This window comes from Alligator mississippiensis, chromosome 5 (assembly GCF_030867095.1).
Source record: "Alligator mississippiensis isolate rAllMis1 chromosome 5, rAllMis1, whole genome shotgun sequence".
NCBI lineage: Eukaryota > Metazoa > Chordata > Crocodylia > Alligatoridae > Alligator > Alligator mississippiensis.
This window is the reverse complement of record NC_081828.1, coordinates 131,705,641-131,727,954: the sequence shown is the minus strand read 5'-3', so window position 1 is coordinate 131,727,954 and position 22,314 is coordinate 131,705,641. Positions and strand designations below refer to the sequence as shown.

The 22,314-nt window shown below is 40.9% G+C and overlaps 1 protein-coding gene across 2 annotated transcripts in view; it reads left to right on the top strand.

Annotated features, from left to right (window-relative positions):
- Positions 1–267: 267 nt before the first annotated feature.
- Positions 268–22,314, top strand: part of STAC (SH3 and cysteine rich domain) — a 121,148-nt gene continuing 99,101 nt past the window's right edge. The window contains exon 1 of one of the 2 annotated variants that reach the window (XM_019483455.2): positions 268–854. In XM_019483455.2, the coding sequence (XP_019339000.2) occupies positions 738–854 (117 nt within the window). In that variant the 5' untranslated portion in view covers positions 268–737. The remainder of the gene's footprint in view (positions 855–22,314) is intronic. The other variant, XM_014602501.3, reaches the window with a different exon arrangement.

Below are 22,314 nucleotides of genomic sequence, written 5' to 3'. Positions count from 1 at the left end.
TGGGGAGAAATTTTTGTATTCTGAAAGTGCAGCATGGTTTGATCTTTAATGGTCATCTCTGGTGGGGACACAACTGTATTTTGTTCTTTTTCTCTGAACTTTATATCACACAAACACCCCAAGATGGATAGGAATATTGAGTGAACAGCTGCCCATCCTTAAGTGGTGCTGTGCTCCAAGATCCTCAGCCTAATTAAAAGGTAATAGAGGTCCCAAGCCACATGTGCTGCTGTATGCATTTGTGTGCATTACTTTCTTTCACTACTATGACAGCACATGCTCTTACAAAGCTATTCAAGGCATTAGAAATACAACTCCTCCCTCCAGTGCCCCATGTGTGTGAGCAGCTCAGGCTTTCTGCTTCAGCACACTGCCATTTGATCACTGGGCTGACAGTCACGACTCTGTTCTACACCTTCAGGCTTCACAGAGAAAAGGAGGACCAAGAAAAACACAGAAATAGGCACATAACTGACCTACAGAGCCATCAATAACTTAATTCCCTTGCAGCAGAATTACATAGGGGAAAGAGAGGAAAAGAGGGGAGGAGGAAAAGGAGGAGGAGGAGAAGAAAAAAAAAATCCAGAGAATTCTAGCCTTGCAAATATAGTCAAATTGAGAATGAGAGGAGTTCATTTGCTCTAGAAGAACAGGGAAGAAAGAACAGATTAAATAAACAAAACAGGAGAAGATTGTAGCTCCCTTCACGATAGCAGCAGTATTATTACAGAAGTAAAATGATTCCTCCGTGCAGCACTACTGAAGTCAGCGTGGATAGCGTGGAGAAAGAGAATGAACTGGAGAATACAGATCAGCCCCCCTCTCCAGCATCTACTACCAGCCAGGAATCAAAGGTATTTCATCTATGTGATACAAAAATGCACGTTATTTTCTTCTTTGCTGATGGTGTATGTTTTTAAGTTGGAATTCTGAATTGGGATTTGAAATAACAATTTGCTGTGGTTTGCTAACCTTAATAAGTATTTGTAGTAATGATTATGTTGCAGAATTCTTACCTTTTTACCTAGGCAGTTCAAGAGGTCAAACTGAAAAATACCTGTTTTTGAGATGTTGAGGGCTTTCTTATAAAGGAGGAAATCAGTTGTTAAATAATATATAACCATTTCCACACTTGGCATCAGAATGTTTAAAAGGTTTTCACTTATTCATGCTTGGAAAGACTGATTGAGTAGCAGGTTCAGTGAGGAGGTGAATTTTTTTTCTTTCCTAAGAGACCCTTCAGTGAACTTTGGCATTCACTGTTAAACAAGTCAGTAGTTGAAAAGGGGCTTAGGAAATCCTTTTGGCTAGGAATCTCTACTCATACCACAGATCATAGATTTTTTTCACCACCTTTTATCATTGACCTGGTTCAACTTACCCAGCTGAAAAGAGTCATCCAGTTCCACTTTCTGTGCTCTTACATTTTTAATTGACTCACACAAGAGAAGTTTTTCAGTCGACCTGTGTTTTGTTAGAAAAAGAGATGTGAATGTAACATGGTAGACTTACAAAACAGTAGTTTCAATATCTTTATTATTCACTAAACAGGCGAATATGATCCTAATAGTTATTTATTATTTGTACAGTTGGGGCACCTGGGAGCCCCAGTCATAGACCCTGACCCCATTAAGCTAGGCAGAACAAACTATAGCCCCTGCCCCAAGGAGCTTACAGCTAGATTGGGCATTTCAAAATGACCGTGTCTGTTTTCAGCTAATTAAGCAGCTAAGCTGGACCTTGCAGCCACATTTAAATTAGATGGCTCTTTCAGCCCATTAAGCAAAGAATATGACATCGTTCTGCAGTACCAATTACTAATCACTCTAGCAATTTCATAAAGCATAACGATAATGTTAATTTGAATATTTTTGGTGTACACCACTGAAGAGAACAAGGGATTCCCCTAAATAAATGAGTGCCATCAAAAAAAAGGGAAAGGCCCCCTGTATCTACAGTAAGAACTCAATGCTGTAGTAAGCTATCAAGCTTTGGAGCATCCCTGTAGAATGCAGTAGTGTTTTTATAGAAGAGGAGAAACGGGGTTATACAGTAAGCCTCTGTTCCCCAGAATATTTGCTTGGCAGGGGCTGAACAACCTAACTCACAGAGAAATCAGTGGGAGTTGAAAGCACCTCACAGGAATTGCGTGGAGCCAATCAAAGTGCTGGACGAATTCTGTGAGGTCCTGTGTTAAACATGTGAACTGCCACCAGGCCACTAGGACCAGATTGTCACATGCATTATATTGTGTGCTGGGCCCTGGCCATGGCTCCTTTCTGCAGTGAGATACTGTCCTCAAGCAGTGACATGCAAAGAGATATAAATCTTGAGGTTTCACTTTGTGTTTACAGCTGTGTGCAAGAGGCACTGAGTGAATGGGTCCCAGCAGCTTCATGACCAGCAAAAGCTGAATATTCATAACCTTAATATCAGAGAAAGCAAAAATCTTGCATACAAAATTATTTTCTTTTAGCCATCCATTCATAGCAGTCCTACCAATGCCAATGAAACTTAAGGACATCTGGCAAGACGGCATGATACTACTAAATGATTCACGACCTAACATTATTATCTTTGGCTTTGCTGGGCTCACATCTATGAGTACTTGAAGTGATATACTGGAACAAACGTCTGTGCAGTTTAGCAGCTGATGCTATTATTTGCATGTAAATACAGTGTACATATAATGTTTATAGCATATATAGTGTATGCTGGGGATTTAGGTATTATCAGAAATGACAGGGTATTCTCCTTTTATATTAAAAGCCAAGGAGGTTTCTGTTTGCTTGGCATGTTGTGTTAAGAATGTTTTAGCTTTAGTAAAGAAAGGAACAGTTGAATTCTCAGGTTTATAAGGATAACGTTTGTGTCACTTTTTATTGAAGAACACTTATACTTTTAAATCTATTCTGTGACCCCTCCATATTGACGGTTGCATGGGATCATTGACACTATGCACAATAACCACCTTAATATCAAACAGGGAATCCTCCAGCAGGTTAAAGACATCTAAGAAACATACATAGGACTGGAAGGGATATCTTGATTCAAGAAGTCTATGTCCCTATTGCAGGCAAAAATGATCTAGAATCTCATGAGGCCAAATTTCAGAAAATGAGTTTTAAGCTTGCATGCACAAAAACATGCTGAGGGGATGACAAGGAAGACATACTGGAGTACCTGACTAGCATGTGGTTGAGATTCACCACTTCAAGCAATGGGAGAAGTAGCTGAAATTCAAAAGGATCTATTAGGCAGGAAACAAATGGTGAAAAATCTGACTTCTAGCAATGAAGATTTGTGCAAGCATTTGAAAGATTTTGAGCAGGCATTTCTAATTGGCCTACCTCTCATGTTTTAATCATGCCTTCCTTATATAGAAGGTATATTCTAATACACAGTGAACACGGCTTTGTACAAACATGAACTCACCCACACAACACTCTGTTAGCTAAGTTTTAGGAACCTCATTTTACAGTTGAGGAAACTGAGATGCAGAGTGCTTAAGTCCCAAATATTAATTCTCCTGTTCATACTGACTACCATGTTAGCGAATAAATTCTGTGAAATTATTCTGAGGGCATGGGCATGCATACATACAGAGCTGTTTCAAAAGGGGAGCTGCTGATTGGGAGCATGCAGCCACTGTTATGTTCTAACAGTTACCCTGAAAGAGGCAATGTTGGAGCTGTTTAGCTACATCTCTATTGTTCCTGGTATGTCCACACACTGTCGCAATATAACAGCTGCCACAGTTTGGACCAAAGGTATCCCTCCCCTTTTGAAATGGCTCCAGATGTGCTTGTGTCGCACTTTGAGCGAGGTACTACTGAGCAAGAGGGAGGAGATTTAATCTGCCCCTATGTCTGTGCTGCTTCTGTGGAGATCCCAGGGTTTGCCACTCTGAAGCACACCACGACCCTCTCGTTCTGCTCCACACATGCCAATCCAAGAAATGAGGTGCTGAAATCTCCAGAAGGTATAGTGCTCTTGAAACTGCTCCCTCCATGGTACTGAAGAGTAGCAGTAGGGCTGTCCTTAGGACAGCTTCACTGCCCCATTTCCATGTGTGCAGCAAGAGAAGGTGTCTTGGGGGGGTGTTTGAAAGAGCTGCTCCTTAGGCTTGCCAAAGAAGTGGTAAAGATGCACCCTAAGAGACTTGCTCCAGGACACAAGGAGCTGACAAAGGAGGTCTGAATCTGACACAGCAAATGCTCAGGAGAACCTAACTTTTAGGGCCACACTCATTCCTTTAACCTTGCTGCTGATTACACCTGGTGTCAGGAAACATCTCTAGCCCGTGATATAAAGCAACAAACATATTAGTAAAATGGGACTTCATGTTAAGGAATCCCCCAATATATTTGCTTATCATTAAACATGCATTTTCAGATCATCTCCCTTTGGGCGCTTTGCACGTTACACTGCAGGTGGTGTCAATTCAAATGTGTATCCAAGGGACAAAAACTGTTGTAACTAGGCTTCCTTGTAACAGAATATAAGTTACTGCTGTGTTCAAAAAGCCTGTAGTTTGAATGGATAGGAATGCTGTGATAATAACAGTAATTTATTAGCTCTTGAAAGCATTTATTTGGCACCTAAGTACTGTGGGACTGGGTGCTTAAGGTATATTGTAGGAACAACTTTATGAGCACGCAGAATGAATGCATGTGAAAATTATATTATGTATATGGGAGTAATTATTGCCTTGACATATTCTGATCCCTCAGATCCATCTAGGAGAGTGATTGGTTAGTTTGTAGTGGAGTTCTCTAGATTTGCAACTCAAAAATAAGAAGTTGTCTAGGGAAAGTGTTCCTGTGTGAAGAGTTGTGTGTCCAGGCTCTAGTTACTAATGCCCCTTCTGGTCCTTTGTAAAAGTCATATAAAATTTAATAGTAAATTAAAATATTTCAACTTTGGGGCTACATTACCAAGTTAAAAAAGAAAGCTGTATTGCTGCTATAAAATGTGATACACAAGTTAGAAAACTCTGTACAAAGGAAAACATTTACTATTAATTTCAATAGGTTTTGGTGTAAGTTATATGAAAGCTTAGCAGTTCCATCCCTATGAAACTCAGTAAGACTTTGTAGGAGGATATGAGTCTGTCTTTTGATATCTATACTTTTACATGAGCCTGTATCTTAATATCTGTAACAGCAATTCAAGTCACATAGTATATTTTAATAATATGGACAAATCCCCAGAGATACCAGAAAAGAAAGTACCCTTTACATATTCAGATTCCAATTTCTAGAGGTGTTAAGCACTTATATTTTCCACTGATGTCAATGGGAGCTGTAGTTTTTCAGCATATTTAGTCCCTGAGTCTCTAGGGTGTGATTTTTTTTCTGTTACGCTGAGCACCTGATGGCGTCCACTGAAATTCATCCCAATAGTTTTCACTTTCTTAGAAGAAAATCAGGCACTCTTTCACATGTATGCCTATTTCCATCCACTCTTGCAAAGTACAGCTGTACTTTACATGCATGAGAGTCACACACCATTGTGCTCTGTAGCTTAAATATTTTCATGAAGACCCTACATTGACTTGCACATTGAATTGCTTGCATTCCAGATATTTATACACTTGAGATACCGAAGTGTTTTTTGCCTTGAATGCTTTTCCCTTTAAACTCACATAGCTTTGGATGGCTTTAACATGTTAAAGGGATTCTCATGCATCTGAATCTACTAGACACCAGAATGCCAGTGACCAGCTCATAGATGAACAAAAACAACGACATCCAAATTTAATGCTGTCTAAAAAAAAATTACAGTTTATTTGTACAAAAAAACCCTAATTTTTGACATAGCAAACACTGTAGGATAAATTCTGAGAAAGTAAAAGCCGAGATGTAACTTTTAGTATATTGAATCTTCCACACAGCAAGATTCAATTTACTGTTGAATCTCCTCAGTCTGTCTCTAAAGCAATCCAGAAGTTTGAACCCCCACTACCTACCACATTGTGAGCTCTTTAAAGTAATAATGGTTAATCTGAGCTGGCTTGGACAGCTTGCAACTCTGTTGGCTTTAATAAGATTATATCATGCAGGATTTGGTCTACAAAGTTTAACGGATATCTCACTTGTATAAAGAGTTAATACTTTATGAGGCTCCATAGATGGTAATTAGTCAATGAATATTTAAAAAGGGCAGGGAGCATGGCATACAGTTAGTGTTTCACCCTCCACATTGCTGGATAAATATCCAGTATGCAGTCTACTACATCAATGGCCTTCTAGAGAATATGAAAACAGCCTTAAAAATCCTGAAGGGAAAACACGATTATTTCCTATTCTGCCTCAGAACTGTTTTACATGCCACTCCATAAAATGGTGAGTACATATTGTGAAGGTAATGCTAAGCAGAAAAAATGAGCTAAAGTACTTCTTACCCACAGTTTATTTTAAGTGTTTTAATAGAAATTAGGCAGAAGATTATAGGCAAAGGCTATATCTAAAAAATGTTCTGCTTTTTGACTCCTTGTTTGTTGTACTTGTTGATACAAGTTTCTTTTGACTTTGTCCTTTCTGTCTCACCTCCCACCTGTTGATCTGCTGATCAAATCCGGCCTTTGGGAAAATGGTGCCCTGAGCGAACTTGTATTTTGGCGGCCCTCCTCCCAACCCAAAATCATCAGCGCTGCTGCAGGCAGAGGCAGGTGGGCAGGGATGAAGAGCGCAGCCCGGCAGGAAGGCAGAGCAGCATAGTGTGCCAAGCAAGAAGGCAAGTAGGCATGGCTGCTGCAGTGTGGGAGCAAGGCAGGCAGACTGGAGCAGGTACCACCCTACCTGCACATGCCTGGCCCAGCTCTTCCTGAGCACTGACTGGAGGCAGGGGGCAAGCTGGGCTGGGCACCACTCCTCCTGTCTGGGGCAGAGATCAACCAGGGCAGAGGGAGAGTGCTGCTGTGAGCATGGGCTGCTCACACGTGTGTGCATGTGTTTGCACACCCGACCATGGCATCATGGGTGTTTGCACATGTTGCCCACCCCTAAGGCTGCCTCTGTTGCTGATGAAATAGTTTGGGACTGTAATTAGGTTTCTTTCTCTGTAATTAGGGTTAGGTAATTATCTTCTTTTTGGGGTGTCAAGATACCTGAAGTAAAATGGGAAGTAACTTAGTTCTTTCTGATCTCCTTTAATCTACACACCCTGCCATCCAAATAAAGACAAATTCCTACTGCCTCTTAACAAGCATCTGGTCTGTCACTGGCTAATGACTTGACTCAAGCCTAATGTGAGAAATGAATTTGCCAAAAATAAGTTGTTTTTTCACTGAAACAAAATAGGCAGTTTTTGCAGGAAGATGCTCTCATGCAGTGGCAATGCGTAGGGTGTGCATGGGGGTGCACATGCACCCCCTGAAAGCACTGGTGCACCCCTTAACCAGCCACACTCCCTGCTTAGATGATAGGTGGGGGGGCAGGTGGGAGTGCCCATGCCCCCCCTAACTAGCACTGACCAGGGAGTGGGGACACCAGGTGAAACACCACTGGCACCTCCTAGTCAGCATGATCGGCCACAGAGGAAAGTCTCCCCCCACAGTCGGCAAGATTGGCTGTGGGGGACCCTCCCACCTGGTTGGCGAGATTGGCTGCAGAGGGACACCCCCCCGGTTGATGACTGGCCGCTGGGGGGGGCATGAGCTCCCCCTGCCTCAGGTGGCACCAGTAGCCCATGCTGTCATGAGTACACAGAGAGAAAAACTTGGTCAGTTTGTCCAAATGTACCTCAGTTTTTCAAATGTCGGTGCCTGAACTAGGCCCCATTATTTGCTGTGTGCACCTACCTCTTGCACAAGTTTCATTTGCACACACAAATGGGCATTCATGTAAAATGGGTAACTTTGTACGGGGTGAAATTCTTCTTTTCTTGCTCGTGGATGCCCATTTCTAATAGAAGCATGAGCAAATCTTCCAAGTTCTACCACCCAGGTGTCTATCTTTTCAACAGGACAACCTGAGCTGACTGAACAGGAACAATTTTGACTCTGAATTTCATTTCCTATTAGCACAGGAACTCCATTGAACTTGGTCAGTTTACCAGTGTCACAAGAAACTTACAACTTGGGTGAGAACTTATCTCAGACAACCTCCAATTTGTACCTGTGATGTATATAAAATAAAATGAACTTCCGCTTTTAGCATGGATCATTTAAATATTACAAATGACTTACAAATCACCTTTTAAGAATGCCCTGTCAAAGTTCACATGCACTCCCCCAGAATAAGCACACCTAAGTTACGAGGCCATGGAGTGTTCTCAATGCATAGTGCATTTTGTAGCTGACCTCTTCTTAACTGACAGTAGTAATGTGACAAATCCTATCAAACTGAATTGCAATGACTTAGGCATTTGTCATGAATCAATCATACTGTAGCTATTTGAGACATCATTCCATTAACAACCGTAATAGTGTGCTGTTTCCCAGCTCTGGGAGTTTCCAGCTCCCCACCTAGAATTCCTAAATACATTCTTTCAGTTAGTTTCAGTGACAGCTCATTGCATTATAATTTTTTTTTAATCTTGATGCAGATAAGCTATTAAATGGCACTTAGAAATGCAGCTTTATTAAAACACCACACATGCGCTGCTTTCTTAATAATGAGGGTCATTTTTGCAGCCCACTCTTCTAAAAGGAAAGCAAAATATAGCTGACCTATCGTACCCAGCAGTTAGATTTTGTTCAGATACAGCAAAATACTATAAACTGGGTGTATTTTAACCTAATAAATTAAGAATTTAGAAAATAATCCTCCCCTTTCCCACTCAGGTCATTCCTCTGAGTAAAACAAAGAAAGATAGGGCTATGTAGGCATGTAGGTCACAGAGCAAAGGTAGCTAAGTAAATTACAACTTGCAATTGCAAATTATATTGAAGAGAATTCTAGAACCAGATTCATACCTCGGTTACTCTTGTGACACTCCAGTTATTCCCATAGAAATCTAAAAGATTTACACAGCTGTAACTAAGAAGAAACCTGGCCTAGATTATGAAAGACTCAGAAATGTAACATGATGCATGTAGCCATCCAAGGAGGTGTCATTTCTGGAACAGAGATATATAATATAACTGATAATTCACCAACAACTTAAAAGTTGAAGTAATGATTCAGTAAAAACAAGCTGCTTGGGGATTTACTAGTGAAATTGAGTACCTTGCTCCCATCCCATACACACACCTACCTTCTCTCTATTAGTATAACCTTCCAACTCAGAAAGGCAGAGATGAAAATGGCATTGCACTGAGCGTATATACTGTACATTAGGCCTGTGCAAAGCGACTAGTATTTGCTTTGGACTCGGCTGATTCAGGGGACAGTGATTAGATTTGGTGACTCGAATCACTGTCCCGAATCAATTTGGCTGAATTGGATTCGGAGATTCAGCTGCTGCTGAATCGACCAAATCTCCAAATCAAACAGGCCCCACCCACCACCCACTCTTTCAGCCCCATCAGTGGCTGCCTCATCCGACCCCAGTGTCCCAGCTCTTAAAAAAAAAAAAAAAAGCCCCACATTCACCAGCTCCTGCCAGGCGGGGGGGGTGATCCCCACTGCACTGCACTGCCCCATGCTGCATGGGGGGGCTCTGCCATGAGCCCCCAGAAGCCCCAACAGCTGCTGCAGCAGCTGGTGAGTGCAGGGTTTTTGGGGTGGAGGGGGATTTAAGAGCCGAGACGCTGGGGCTGGGCAGGGCAGCCCCTGGTGGGACTGGGAGAGCAGGCGGAGGTCAGGGGGCACTCAGGGGGAATGGGGAGCAGGCAGGGGATGGGGCCTGGCAGAGGTCGCCTTCTCCCTCCCACCCCCTACTTACCAGCATAGAGTCTGGCTCCAGCTCCCTACAGTGGTGAGTGGGTACTGCCCTAATCTCCAAATCTCTGAGTCTTTTCCGAATTGATTCAGAGAGCTTTGAATCAATTCAGAACTTTTTCTTGGTCTCCTGATTCAATTCGGATTCAGAGATTTGGCCGCTGAATCGGGCCAAATCTCCTCCAAATTGAATCAGTACCCGAAGCTTCACACAGCCCTGTACATGACAAAGACATTTTGTGATACAGATTGGCATAGTTCCACCCTGCTCTGTAGAACTAAATCAAGGATCTGGCCAATTGCTTCTTCCAGTATAAATTAGGTGTTTTTCAGTTTTCAATCAATCAATGGCAAGGTTCTCAGTTGGAGGAAATCAGCAACACTTGAGTTTCCAGTGTGCAGATCTCTTGATTTTTTTTCACTATAATACATAACATACATATACAGAATTGAAACTCCTTTTAAAGGAAATATGTAGGAAATGAATGTAACAGCTTTTTAAAGTTTTGCTAAACATGAGCAGAAAGCAAAGCTGGCCAAAAAAGATTGGTGAAACTTTTTTTTGCAAAAATGCCATTTAATTGAAGCAGAAATATTTTGCAGAAATACAGTGATTTTGATGAAATTTTTGTCAGCAAGTTTTCTCAACTCTAAGATGAGCTTTCTTGTCAAAATAAGTAAGAGATGCATGCCAGAAGAGCGAATGCAGTGGTTAGGGCAGTAAGCTGGGATGAGCAACCCTTGGGTCAACTCCTTGTTGTGAATTAAGCAGAGCAAGAATTTGAATCAGGATCTCCCAGATGCCAGGTGACTGCCTGCACAGTCAGTCATTTGTTATTCTGGGATAGTTAGGTCTTGTGTACATGCCTATACACATTCTCTCTCTCTCTCCCTCCCCCCTCCTCACCCTCCCACCCCTCATACAAACATGCGCACACACTTTTGAAAGATTGCACTTTCATCCCCCATTACAGTGAAAACAAACTTCAAAACCTTGAAATTTTTCACTAAATGGAATTGTTGCTTTCTAGCCAGCCTAATGGAAAGTTACACACCTATGACAAAAAGAAAAAATTGTGAGCCTATCCAGGCTACAAAACTTAAAGGGCTGCTATTAAACTGTAGCTGCAAGATGAATCATACAGCAGTTCATGAAGTATGTGAAGAGAGGACTCTTTGGCAGGTTCACAGCAATTGTATCTATCGTCAGTAGTTAGTCCTGATGACAAAAATACTTAATTTCTTTTGGTTGTCCAAGGCATCCAAATGAACAGTCACTCACTCACTTCGTCTCTGCCTTCCAGTGTTTATCTCTCTCATCAGTTTGTTCCTCTTCTCACCTAGGCTCTTTGATCTCTTGTCATACAGTGAGCCAGGCCTTGCATTGTTTGCAAATACAAAAATTCCAGGGTCGAGTCTAGCTCAGTTTAAAATTGCCTATAAAGAAAATGGATGATAGCCCTTTAGCAAGGGAGGGAGATGTTTTATAACTTAGTGGTGCTAGGGCTCTGGAGTTCACATGGCATAAGTACTGTTGAAATAAAGCAAACTCTAGAGACTTAAACCTTTCCTTTGTTCTGCAAATGAGTCATGGCTACTTTCCATACAAAGAAATACCTGACTGCTGCTCCTCTGTTAATTGACATGTATTTCAATTTAACTTCCCTGAGATGTTCAGCATCGCAAAGTGTGTCCCCTGTACTTAGATTTAGACTTATTTCCTTCTTGGTATAATTGCATTGTTTCTTTTTTTACATAATCGATTATTTGCCACACCAATTTAGAACCTTGGAAATATTATTTATGTTAAGAAAAAAGTGTTGTCTTTTATTTGGGCCTCTGAATTTAGTGAATAATGTACCTCAAAGGACCTTCTTCCCTTCACTCTACTGACACCCCTAGCAGATCCAACTCCTATCGCCTCAAGCACAAAAATGAACTGAACAATTATAAAATCAAAGTTTCCCAGTGGTAGTAAAGCCAAAGTCTCATCTTTTATTATGGAATTTAAAAATGGAATGTATTTACTTAAGTCAGTGCTTGTAAAACCTTGCAAAACCTTCCCAAGTCACAGCCCAGGTGAGCAAAGCCTTTTTGGTTATCAATAGAAAATGTACAAAATATATAATGACCTTGCAAGCTATCCCCTGGGCCCTGGCCAGGAAGGGCTCTTTCCAGTGATGAACTAGGTTCATTAGTTGTTGGAAGGGTTTTCATTCAGGCTTTTGTAGGCTAAAAGCTATTGCTTTTGCCATGATTCCCAACTTGGCCTTAGTGACAAATGGCACAAAACTTTGACCAATTATTACTTTGAGATCATCAGAGATTAAATGGATGGCAATAGCTGCAACAAAACTACTCTAATGTAGATAAATGGAAGGAGTCTCTTCAAAGGCTCAGGAAACAAAGGCAGGGTTTTGTTTTTTTAATGAAGTAAGCCACTGCATTAGGCAGAGAACACAGGCTGCAATAACCAGTCCCCAGCAGTCGCCTTGTCAGTACAAAGATTTTTACAACTGGAGAAGTTCAAACTTCTACAAATTGATTACAAGGCAAGGATAATTCTTTGTAGAAGCATAAACAATATGTACTAAATACACTCTAACACAAGCAATAACCTACAGAAAAAGCTCATCCTCTACCAGCCATTGCTGAAACCCTGAGAAGATATTTATCCTACAAGCTATTTTTCCTCCTGGCCAATTCATATTTTAGGGAGGCTCTGTATTTTGAAGTGAGATTACAATTAGGAAATAATTGACCCAATACAAAGTTATAACCACCACTCCTGTTGTTCTGGACAACAGTAGTCCTTTGTTCTCAGAGCCATAAGGTCAAATTCTAAGTGGCATTTAAGCATCTATATCGACCTTTCCCAGCCTCTGAAAAGCTATTCATTCAAAAAGTGGGTGGGTCCTCCTCGCTGGTACTTGAGACCTAGTTTTCCAGCTAAGATACAAGTGCATTACAAAAGATGTGTAGATGTGGAGAGGGTAGTTCTCCATGTTAGTTTGAAGTCAGGCAGAAAGCCAGGCAGGGTGACACCTCAAAAGACTAACTAGTTCAGGAAGGCATCAGTTTCTGTAGGCTACAGTCTACTTCATCAGATGCTAAGAATGGACTAATTTTCATATTTTAGGGACACTGCTTCTAATTTACCAGAAGGAACAATACCTTGTGGCATAAAGATCTTCTCCGGGGAGCAGAAGTTGCTGGTAGAGAATCATCTGTATGTTCCTTACATTCTTGTTTGTGTTACAGTGTGTTTATTGCATATTCTTTATGATACGTTTAGAAATATAAAAATAATTGGAACAAAATGTGTTCATTTTCAGGTTTTCAACTAGGGTGGAATTGGATTGCACTTAAATTCTGAGGTGCTATTTAGATGCTTATTAGGCACAAGGGATCTGTCCCAGAGTCTCTGCTTCTGCAAGTGTTACAGATCCACTAGAATATTTGACCCCAAGACAATACTGTATTGACTCTATATACACAGAACTAGATGGAATGTTCCTAATAAACCTGAACCCTCCTGCAAGCCTGGATCCAGTTGTGGGAGAATTTATGGCTTATTCCAGAGCTGCCTTTCCTTCTCCTCTTCCCCTTTTCTTTCCTTCTCTTCAGCTGAAAGTGCTAGTAGCCATTATCATGACTTCTAAGCTCATCAGTGGCAACATGGCCATTCTCCTCCCAGCATAAGAGTAAGTGATCAGTCTGATTTTTCAAGGACTGAGAATGCAGCATGGTACTGTTGATCCCTGGGCTAGTAGCAATTGCTGGAAAATGAGCAATCTCATGTGTCAGGGCATAATTTCAGATACTGGGTTTGGAACATCTTTGTCGAAGTACTCGTATTTATTAAATCAGCCCATTGCACCTAGATACAGTAGAATAACTTATTTACTAAGTACATAATTCAAAGTTGCAAGAGTAAAAAAGGAGTGAAGGCAGCTAAATGGGAGCCTGTAACAGTAGAATAACTTATTTACTAAGTACATAATTCAAAGTTGCAAGAGTAAAAAAGGAGTGAAGGCAGCTAAATGGGAGCCTGTAATGTGTATTTTCCAACAAAACTCACTAGATCCCATAAGGATCCCAAGGGACTGTGAACTGGTACAATATAGTCTGAAGGAGAGCTGGTGGGGGTCATGTTTAATTCCCCTATTGAAGGGCTTTGAAGTTTATTGCTGCCAAGATAGACAGATGAAGTTCAGAGCTAACTATTCATTTGCACATATAAAAAAAAAAGATGTCAGCCAAACTGTGCTTTGTAGCTGGAAGGTGAAATAGAAAAAGAGAGGAGGGTAAGCTGTTGTGTTGAAAACAGGAATCCTCAAGTTACATACATAGTAGCAGCCTGGGAGTGAGAACAAAGCTGTGTCTTTGAGTACATGAGTATTAATAGGACTCCTAGGCTATACTGAGTAAAAAGGCCTGAGGCTGAATTGATTCAGTCTTTGCAGATTAATCTAAAATGCACAGATTAATTGAGACACAAGTGAACACACATTTTCCTTTGATTCAGGTAATGCAGCCACATGCCTTCAGTGGCTCAGGCCAGAAGCCAGGGGGCACTACAGCACAACTCTCTGGCATGTAGCCAGCATGGGCTGTGTGTTTGCTTTCTTTTCCTGCTGCCCCAAAGTCTCTGGGATTTGCAGTCCAGAATCAAACAACAGGACTCTGCAGGATCTCTCATCACCTCCTCTTCCTGCTTCCAGGTGCCTCTGGAATTTGTAGTCCATGGTCGCAGCCAACACTAAGTTTGAGGAGGGGAAGGGATGTTTAACCCTCTCCCTGGCCCCAGACCCCAGCTGGGGCTTACCTAGGGGGCAGCCCCACCCCTCCGCAGACTGGGCTTCATCCCCAGCAGGGCTTGCCCTGCCACCCCCTTGTCAGCCAGCCCTCACTTCCCCAGCTAGGGAGCAGAAGAGTGGGGCCAGCCCTGCTCTCTGGAGCAGACAGCACAGCACAGCCAAACCCAGGGCTGCAAAGTATGCTGGGATGCTGGGGGACTCTTATTTAACTTCAACCAGGAAGAGATCCGAGTTTCATAAACTGGTATAACCCAAATCAGTTAAGTCTGATACTACATTGAACAAGGTTTATCTTATACCAGTTTCAGTCATTTTGAAACTGGTTTATGTGCTCTAAGCTTCTGTTCTGTTACAGGTTTAAACCAATGTTGATCACTTAAACCAGTTTGTGTGACTTCTATCTCTAGCCCTCAGGTATGGCAGCAATATACCCAGGCAGGAAGTTCACAAGAATTCCCTGTGCAGTGGCTCCTCCTGTCACAATCCGAACCTAGCAGTAAGGCCACTCTGGGGTGTTCCTATAAAGGTGCTCTCAAGCATGTTCTCAAGAATGGCCTCAACACTGTATTTCTGCAGAAACATAACACCCAGGGTTTGCACCCTGAGCAGCTGGGGCTGTGGGAGGGTGCAGCCAATGGCCTAGCAGTGATGGTAGTTGCCATTACACTTTAAGAAGCCCATTGCTTAGAAATGCTACTGTATTTCTAAACTGGATTGTGCAAGAGAGAAAAGATGGCTGGGGTGTTCCCAGGAAAATCTGGTTTACACATGCTGCATGCCCCTCAGCAGCTGAAGTTATATATACGCTTTATTGTCTTCTGGGGAAAGATCTTTGTGAACACTATCCTATAAACTATTCCTCTTCTAAACACACTTCTCCTATGAAATCCACTCCTAAGTACATTTAAAGATGCGTATGTATATATATACACGACTGTAATGGGATCATTATTCATAACCAGCCCAAATGCATGCTAATTCTCTCTCTACACAACACATACCAAATCCAGGATGCACACACATATTATAGAAACACTATTTGGGGAATATTTTGCAGGGTCAAAAAGTATACCGAGATAATTTTTTAGCCTTTTGTGGGTAACAAGCCTTTCTTACAAAGACTCCAATTCTACAGGGTCCTAAGAGTGCTGCAAAAACCTTTAAAATCATTGAAACAAGATTTCTCCATACCAAAAAAAACCCAATTCTAAGGTCTGTTGGCTAGGACTTTTCCATGAAAGGAAACAACAATGCATTTCAGTAAGAAACTAAAAATTTTTACTGTTTCCAATTCTAATCCTGCAGTGGTGCACCATATAGCAGATATGGTTCTTTTGTAAAAGTGTCACGGCTTCCATATCTGCTATATGGTGCACCACTGCAGGATTAGAATTTTTATTTGATGTAGTTATTTCACATCAAACCTATAAACCCATTTGCTGTTTACCTTGACTTTCTATATTCAGATAAAAACAATAATGGCTTGTTTCCAGTAGGATTTTACATCAGGAAAGCTATCTCAGCATAAAAACACACAATTGTACAGGGAATCATGTCCATCCCAAACCTTTTCCAGGGATTATTTTGGAAGGAAGTTTCCGTAGTTGGTGGAGAGAAATATTATTGTTGTGTAGGCTGCTTGTGTTAAAACAACAGCTGTCTAAAGATTCTTTGGGGTTTGGAAAGTTCAAACAGATACTGAAGCAATGGATTGGCGGCCCTAAGGGAAGCGAGCCCAGTGAGGTGATAAATTCACATGTTGCATGACTCTACAGTTCATCACCTATGTCTATATATATTTAAATGTTCAGGGTCTTGTATGCAGGCACAGCTGCTGCATCATATCTATATAGTGCCAAGCAAGTATTTGGCACTATATACATAATAATATTATTCTCTGCCAAGTTAGAATGAAGTCCTCTTCAATTAAGTGTTGGCTTCCTCTGTTTGTAAAGCATTGATCAAACTGATGCTAAACAAACGTAAAGTAGCAATAACCACGAGACAAAGGAGCTGACTGAGGCGGAAATATACTGTATTGGAAACCGCTTACTGAAGGAAACTGGTGCTGTAGGAGTCATTTTTAACTGTTCAAAATATGTAAATGATTTAGAAGTAGGAATTAAATACTAGCTCTCTAAGTATGCAGACAGTACTGAAATTGGAGACAAAACAAATAATAGGGAATATGCAATTACACTGCAAAGGCTTTGGATTGACACTGCATTTGTCAATGAGTTGCTGCCTTATCTAGGGCCAAGTAACCAAGCTAAGAAACATGAGCTAAATACAACCATGGACTTGCTGTTCTGGATTTAGGAGACTTTGTTCCCACAAAACAAAAGCTCCTAAATCCAGGAGGTTGATGTGGGAGCAATTATTCAAACTATTCAAACTATAGGGCTCACCGGCAGTATAAAGGCTAAACAGGGTTGAAACAGCAACAGGAGGGGATGTTTTTATGTTGTAAGGAGAAGCTGAAACATAAGGCAATGAAAATGACATTATATCACAAAGACTTGAGTTATGAAGGAAGGCTGAGGGAGACATTTAAAAAAAAAACAACTTGAAAGGTCCTTACACGTAGCACATATTAACTGCACTTAAAATGCTAGCGTCCAAAGTCACTTACACATGTGCGGGGGGAACCTGCAAATCCAGTGCGTCAGAGCAGACTCAATTAATCAAGTCTGCTGGAGCATATACATAGATACACTCTGGCAGCCTTGCACGTCATGTGTACCAGCGGCGCAATGCACCTCTGCTCTGAGAAAATGGCTGTGGTGCATTTTGAACTAAAACACCTTCAATGTGCTTTAGTTCAAAGTGCACCATCACCACTTTCTCAGCACTGTGCCACCGGTACACATGAGTGCAGGCACTTTTAATTAGAGCGACTTGCTAATTAAAAATGCCCTGCGCTGCATTGGGAGCATGTGTAAAAATGTCCTGAGTGTGCAAGCAGTAAAACATATGCTAAGTGCCATCATAGCATAGCAAATTGGAATTTTTTCAGCGACGAGTATCTCCAGATTGTATTACCTAACACATTTTAAGCTAACGTCTGACTGCTCCACGGACATAATAAGGGCACTCTAGAGCCATGGGGAAGCTGGAACCAACAAACAGCTCTTTGTCAGTCCCAGTCCCCACCACACCAGTCTTTAACAGGGTCCGGCCCCAATGTTGCACCACAAGGCACGGAAGCCTTCAACAGCTCCAGCGCTTAGGACTTGTTTTATTTAGATCATAGTAAGCATTACCATTCAACTGCTCAAAAAACTTTCAAACTTGTAGCAATGCTTGCAACAATCTAAATAAAACATTTCCTAAGTATAATGGGTAATAATGCCCTAAGAGACATCATTTAAATAACTGAAAGCATAAATAGATGTTATTGTTTTCTCATGGAGAAGAACTAATACTAGGAGTCAAGCTAAAAAATCCTCAACTGAATTAAAGCTTTCTGGGAAAGAGTAACTGGAGAGGAGGGAACACAGAGCAGCATGCAGGAGAGTGCAAAGGCTTAAATCAGGCATGCCACCCACATCCACGTTCAGTTTCAGGACTTTCCCAAATTACAACGTGCTCCAAGATCTTGATTCAGGTCCATCTCTGACGGTAAGATGAGACACCAAAATCTAAAACTGCTAAAGCTCTGCTACTAAATAGGAAATTCTCACAGAAAGAATTTGTACAGAGGTTAATGAGCATAGGACTCAGATGGCAGAGACACATTCATATTTGTTTCTGGGGAGGCAGAAGATTGACTAAAATGGTGAGAAAAATCAAGATGCTGGTATGAAGATCATTCAGATAAAGGGAGGCATGCTGAGCCCAGGTGGCCTTTTCCTGCTAAAAACTCTCTTGCTTCTGTCAACAATGAAGAGCTAAAAAGGAATTTTTCACCCTTTAAAACACATGATATACCACAACCAACTCCTCAAGCCCTTACGGAGGCATAATTGCCACTTAATTCACCAGGAGCTAGCAGAGAGTAAAGACCTTTAGGATTTGGCCCAGTGACAATTTTATTGCCAAACTGAGCACTCGTATGTTTTTTTTCCTGAAGTAGTTTTAACAGGGGAAGTGTGAAACCCCATAAAGAGAAGTGGCGGTAATGGCCAAATATTAACTATAGCAATTCTCAGTAGAGCTCCAGGTCTTCCTTTTTGTTTCAAGACAAGTCAAATGTGAAGATTATATGTGGGGTCTGGTGCCAATGTTCACTTGCCCTTAGCTGGGATCAGTCTCTGTGCCAAATGTATTTTCCTACTCATAGCAAAATGAATGCCACAGCTTAAATATTTATAAAACAGCTGTGCTTTACAAAGAAGGAAACACTTCAGCAAACAAACCTAGCAAGAGCTTTCTCTAGTAGGGGTAGGGTTCTTTAAATGAAGGATGTCCTTAGCACAGATGCAAGTTTGTTTGTTTGTTCATTTTTTGTGGACTTATATTTAATTATTTCTTCTTTTTTTTTTATAATTGGCAAAATAAACCTAATAATGGAAATGAAAGCACATGCATCATTATATGAGGTCAATGACTGGTCAATTTGTTTACATGAATAATCTCATTGACTCCGGTGGGATTACTCATGAGAAGTAAAAAATAACCCCTACATCATTTTTGCATTATAAAGTCCTCAGGACTGAGACACTCCACTGATATAAATCAGCATAGACTTCAATAAAGCTTTATGGCTTTACACTAGCCCTTTAATCTCAAAAACACATTGTCCCATTACCCCTACAGGGAAGATTAGTGAATGACTAAATCAAGGTTGCCAGTGGGAAATCACTGTTCCATTTAGAAGCTGAAATGGAAAAGAGATATCCAAGTGGAGCAGTGAAATACCAAATTCCCAGTGAGACCTTAAATATAACAGTTCAAATTTAGTGTATGTCAAGAGGCAAAGGACATACTAGCCATGTGCTTGGTCTTAATGAGGACAAAGAATGGAGATGAGTGGCTGCTTAGCAACCAGGTGCCTGAAGTGAAATCCAAAGTATAAAACCAGAAGTTAGTAAATGGTATCCATTTATAACAAAAGTTACAAGGATGAAGTTATCATGAATCTTCTGTTACTTAATGCATCAGCTTTCATGTTTAACTTCTGGTTGGAACAGAAGAAAGATTCACTTGACCGACGCTGACAACAAAATGAATCACAATATTGTTGGGTTTGGTGGGTTTTTTAGTTTGTTACTGCATGAAGTGGTTTTACAAGCTAAATGGTTAAAAGCAGTGCTGCAGCTATTACCACTTACGTTAAAGCTTTCAGCAGCTCACCACATTTACACACTCCTTGCCTGTTCTATAGGCCAGCAGCTCTCTTCATTAGCGGAGACATGAAAAGAAGAGGAAGGGATGATGCATTTGCAAGTCCTGTTACAAAACAAACAACTTGTTTTTGTCATAGATGTTCTCTGTTTAGTTTAAATTGTAATGTGTTTTGACTTATGTACATGTTTACAAAGGAAGAAGAATTGACAGTTACTGAGTGGAGTACAACCTCGGCAGATGTTCAGATTTTTAATCTAATTTTTGTGATTTGGATGCTAAACTAAGCGAAACTAGATTAACGTTTTTATTTTGAAAGATGAGCTAAGAGGTTATGCTGAAAAATCACAACAGTGGCTTTAGATTCCCTGGTTCTCACTATTGAGAGAGAACATAAAGGTGAACAAGGAATGAACAATTCACACACACTAAATCTTGACTTCCCCACACATCTCATCCACCTGAACCTAAATCAAACCTGTTCTGTGGTTTGAAAATGTATGACGAACTGTGGTTATTCTAAAAGAGCCTATGCATTTCAGGAATTGCTAACAGAATATTTTGCTTCTAGGTTGTCGGTTCTGATTTGGCTTGGGAGTAAGCCAAGCATCCGTAAAGGTACAGCTAGTCAAAACTTGTCAACAAAACTGCTCTTCATGGGCAAATTGGGTTCTTGACCAAATGAAATTTCTGATTTCTGCAAAAAAAAGTTATTATTTTGTCAAAAAAGCTAGAAAAGTACCTGGGCTTTGGCCAAAAATCTAAAAACCTGGTTCCTTAAATGCTTTTGTGATGCCTTTTGAGAGCTCTAGTTCAGATACCTCATGTTATCTTCTTCCTGAACTGGGTTCCTCCTGGACTCTATTTTCCATTATTCACTGTGGCCATGTGATGGCCAAGACGTACCACTTCCTTGCACTACAACAGAGATACAGTCCAATTAGGGAACTCGGCAAATAGAGAAGAGATGTACAGGAGCAGAAGGCGTCTGAACTATACCAGCCATGAGGCAGTGCAGCAGCATGTCAAAGTATTTTGGTGTTTGATTTTGTTCACCAGAAACTCAACATTTTCAATGAAAAAATTTAGCATTTTCTCATTAGCTCTAATTGGAAAACCGTTAAGTTGTCTATCTACAATGTATTGCTTTTCAGGCATGTAGAATCCAGGTGCTTTTCAGTTTGAAGTTCCTAACTCCACTGTGAAGTTGAGGGTTTGTGAAGTAAGCCGGGGTATGTCAATCTGCAACAAACAGCTGCATAGGTTTCACGATGTGCTGAGATGTTGTTTATGGCACCTGTTATTTCAAAGGGCTCCAGTTCTCTGATTAAGTCCATCTGAGTGGAGAACTAGCATCATTGATGTAAAAACAAAAGGCTGATTGGCTCATCCTTATTTCAGCTATCTGCTGCAAGTTAAGCAAGCTACAAAGCACCTGGATATGAATGATCTGGGCTCTAGTGTACAATCTCCCATTAGATAGGTGTCCATGGAAACCCAATTGCAACCACTATTCTTGCTGGAAGCCTCAGCAGAAACCAAGGATGTCACGGGCCCTTCCAGCACACTGGTATAAGTATGCTGGTCTGAGAGACTTGATACTAGAGGTGGTTCAGTTTGTTTAGTCCAAAATTATTTTACTCAAAGCAGCTTGGGTGTGATGAATTTTTCCCAAATTCAAGGTCTTTTTCTAACAGACTTCTGGTAGTTTGCCTCTAAGGTGAGGACACTAGAAGCTCAGGATCTCTTTACCTGAGTAGTCTGGAAATGTGGGACGCTTTGGGTTCCTGACACTGAGGCAATCTGTGTGATCTCCAGAGCCGAGATAGTCTCAGAGCCCCCCTGTAGCTGTCAGTGAAATTGATGTTGTTCTTTTCAAAACGAAACTGACAAGCATTTCGGTTTCATTGGCCAGCTCCAGGGTGTGGGGTTTCTTGTTGGCTGGAAATTGTGAACATTTTTGTTTGTGCTTGATTTGAACTGAAACCACATTTCAGCACCACAAAATTTTCCACAACTCGGAAACCTTTTTTTTTTTTTTTTTGGCCCACTCTATTTTATACGATTGAATTTGTTCCCAGAACAGAGAGGAAATTCCGGACTCCAAAACTGTCCATCTAACATCTTTCTTCAGCACTAAATTCTCATGAACAATCCTTCCTCTTTAGTTTGCATTTATTCATATAATTGCCAATCCTGAAGTTCCATAGTGCTTTGGAATATTTCCAGTTTAGTTGGAGAAGGAGATACTAAGAATCGGCTGAGATTTTCAGCTAACTATATTAATATATCAAGAGATTTTTAACATAGGGACAGGTTTCAATGAGGCCAACAAAAATTTGGATATTTATCCAAATTTTCATGCTTTGAGGTCCAGTGAG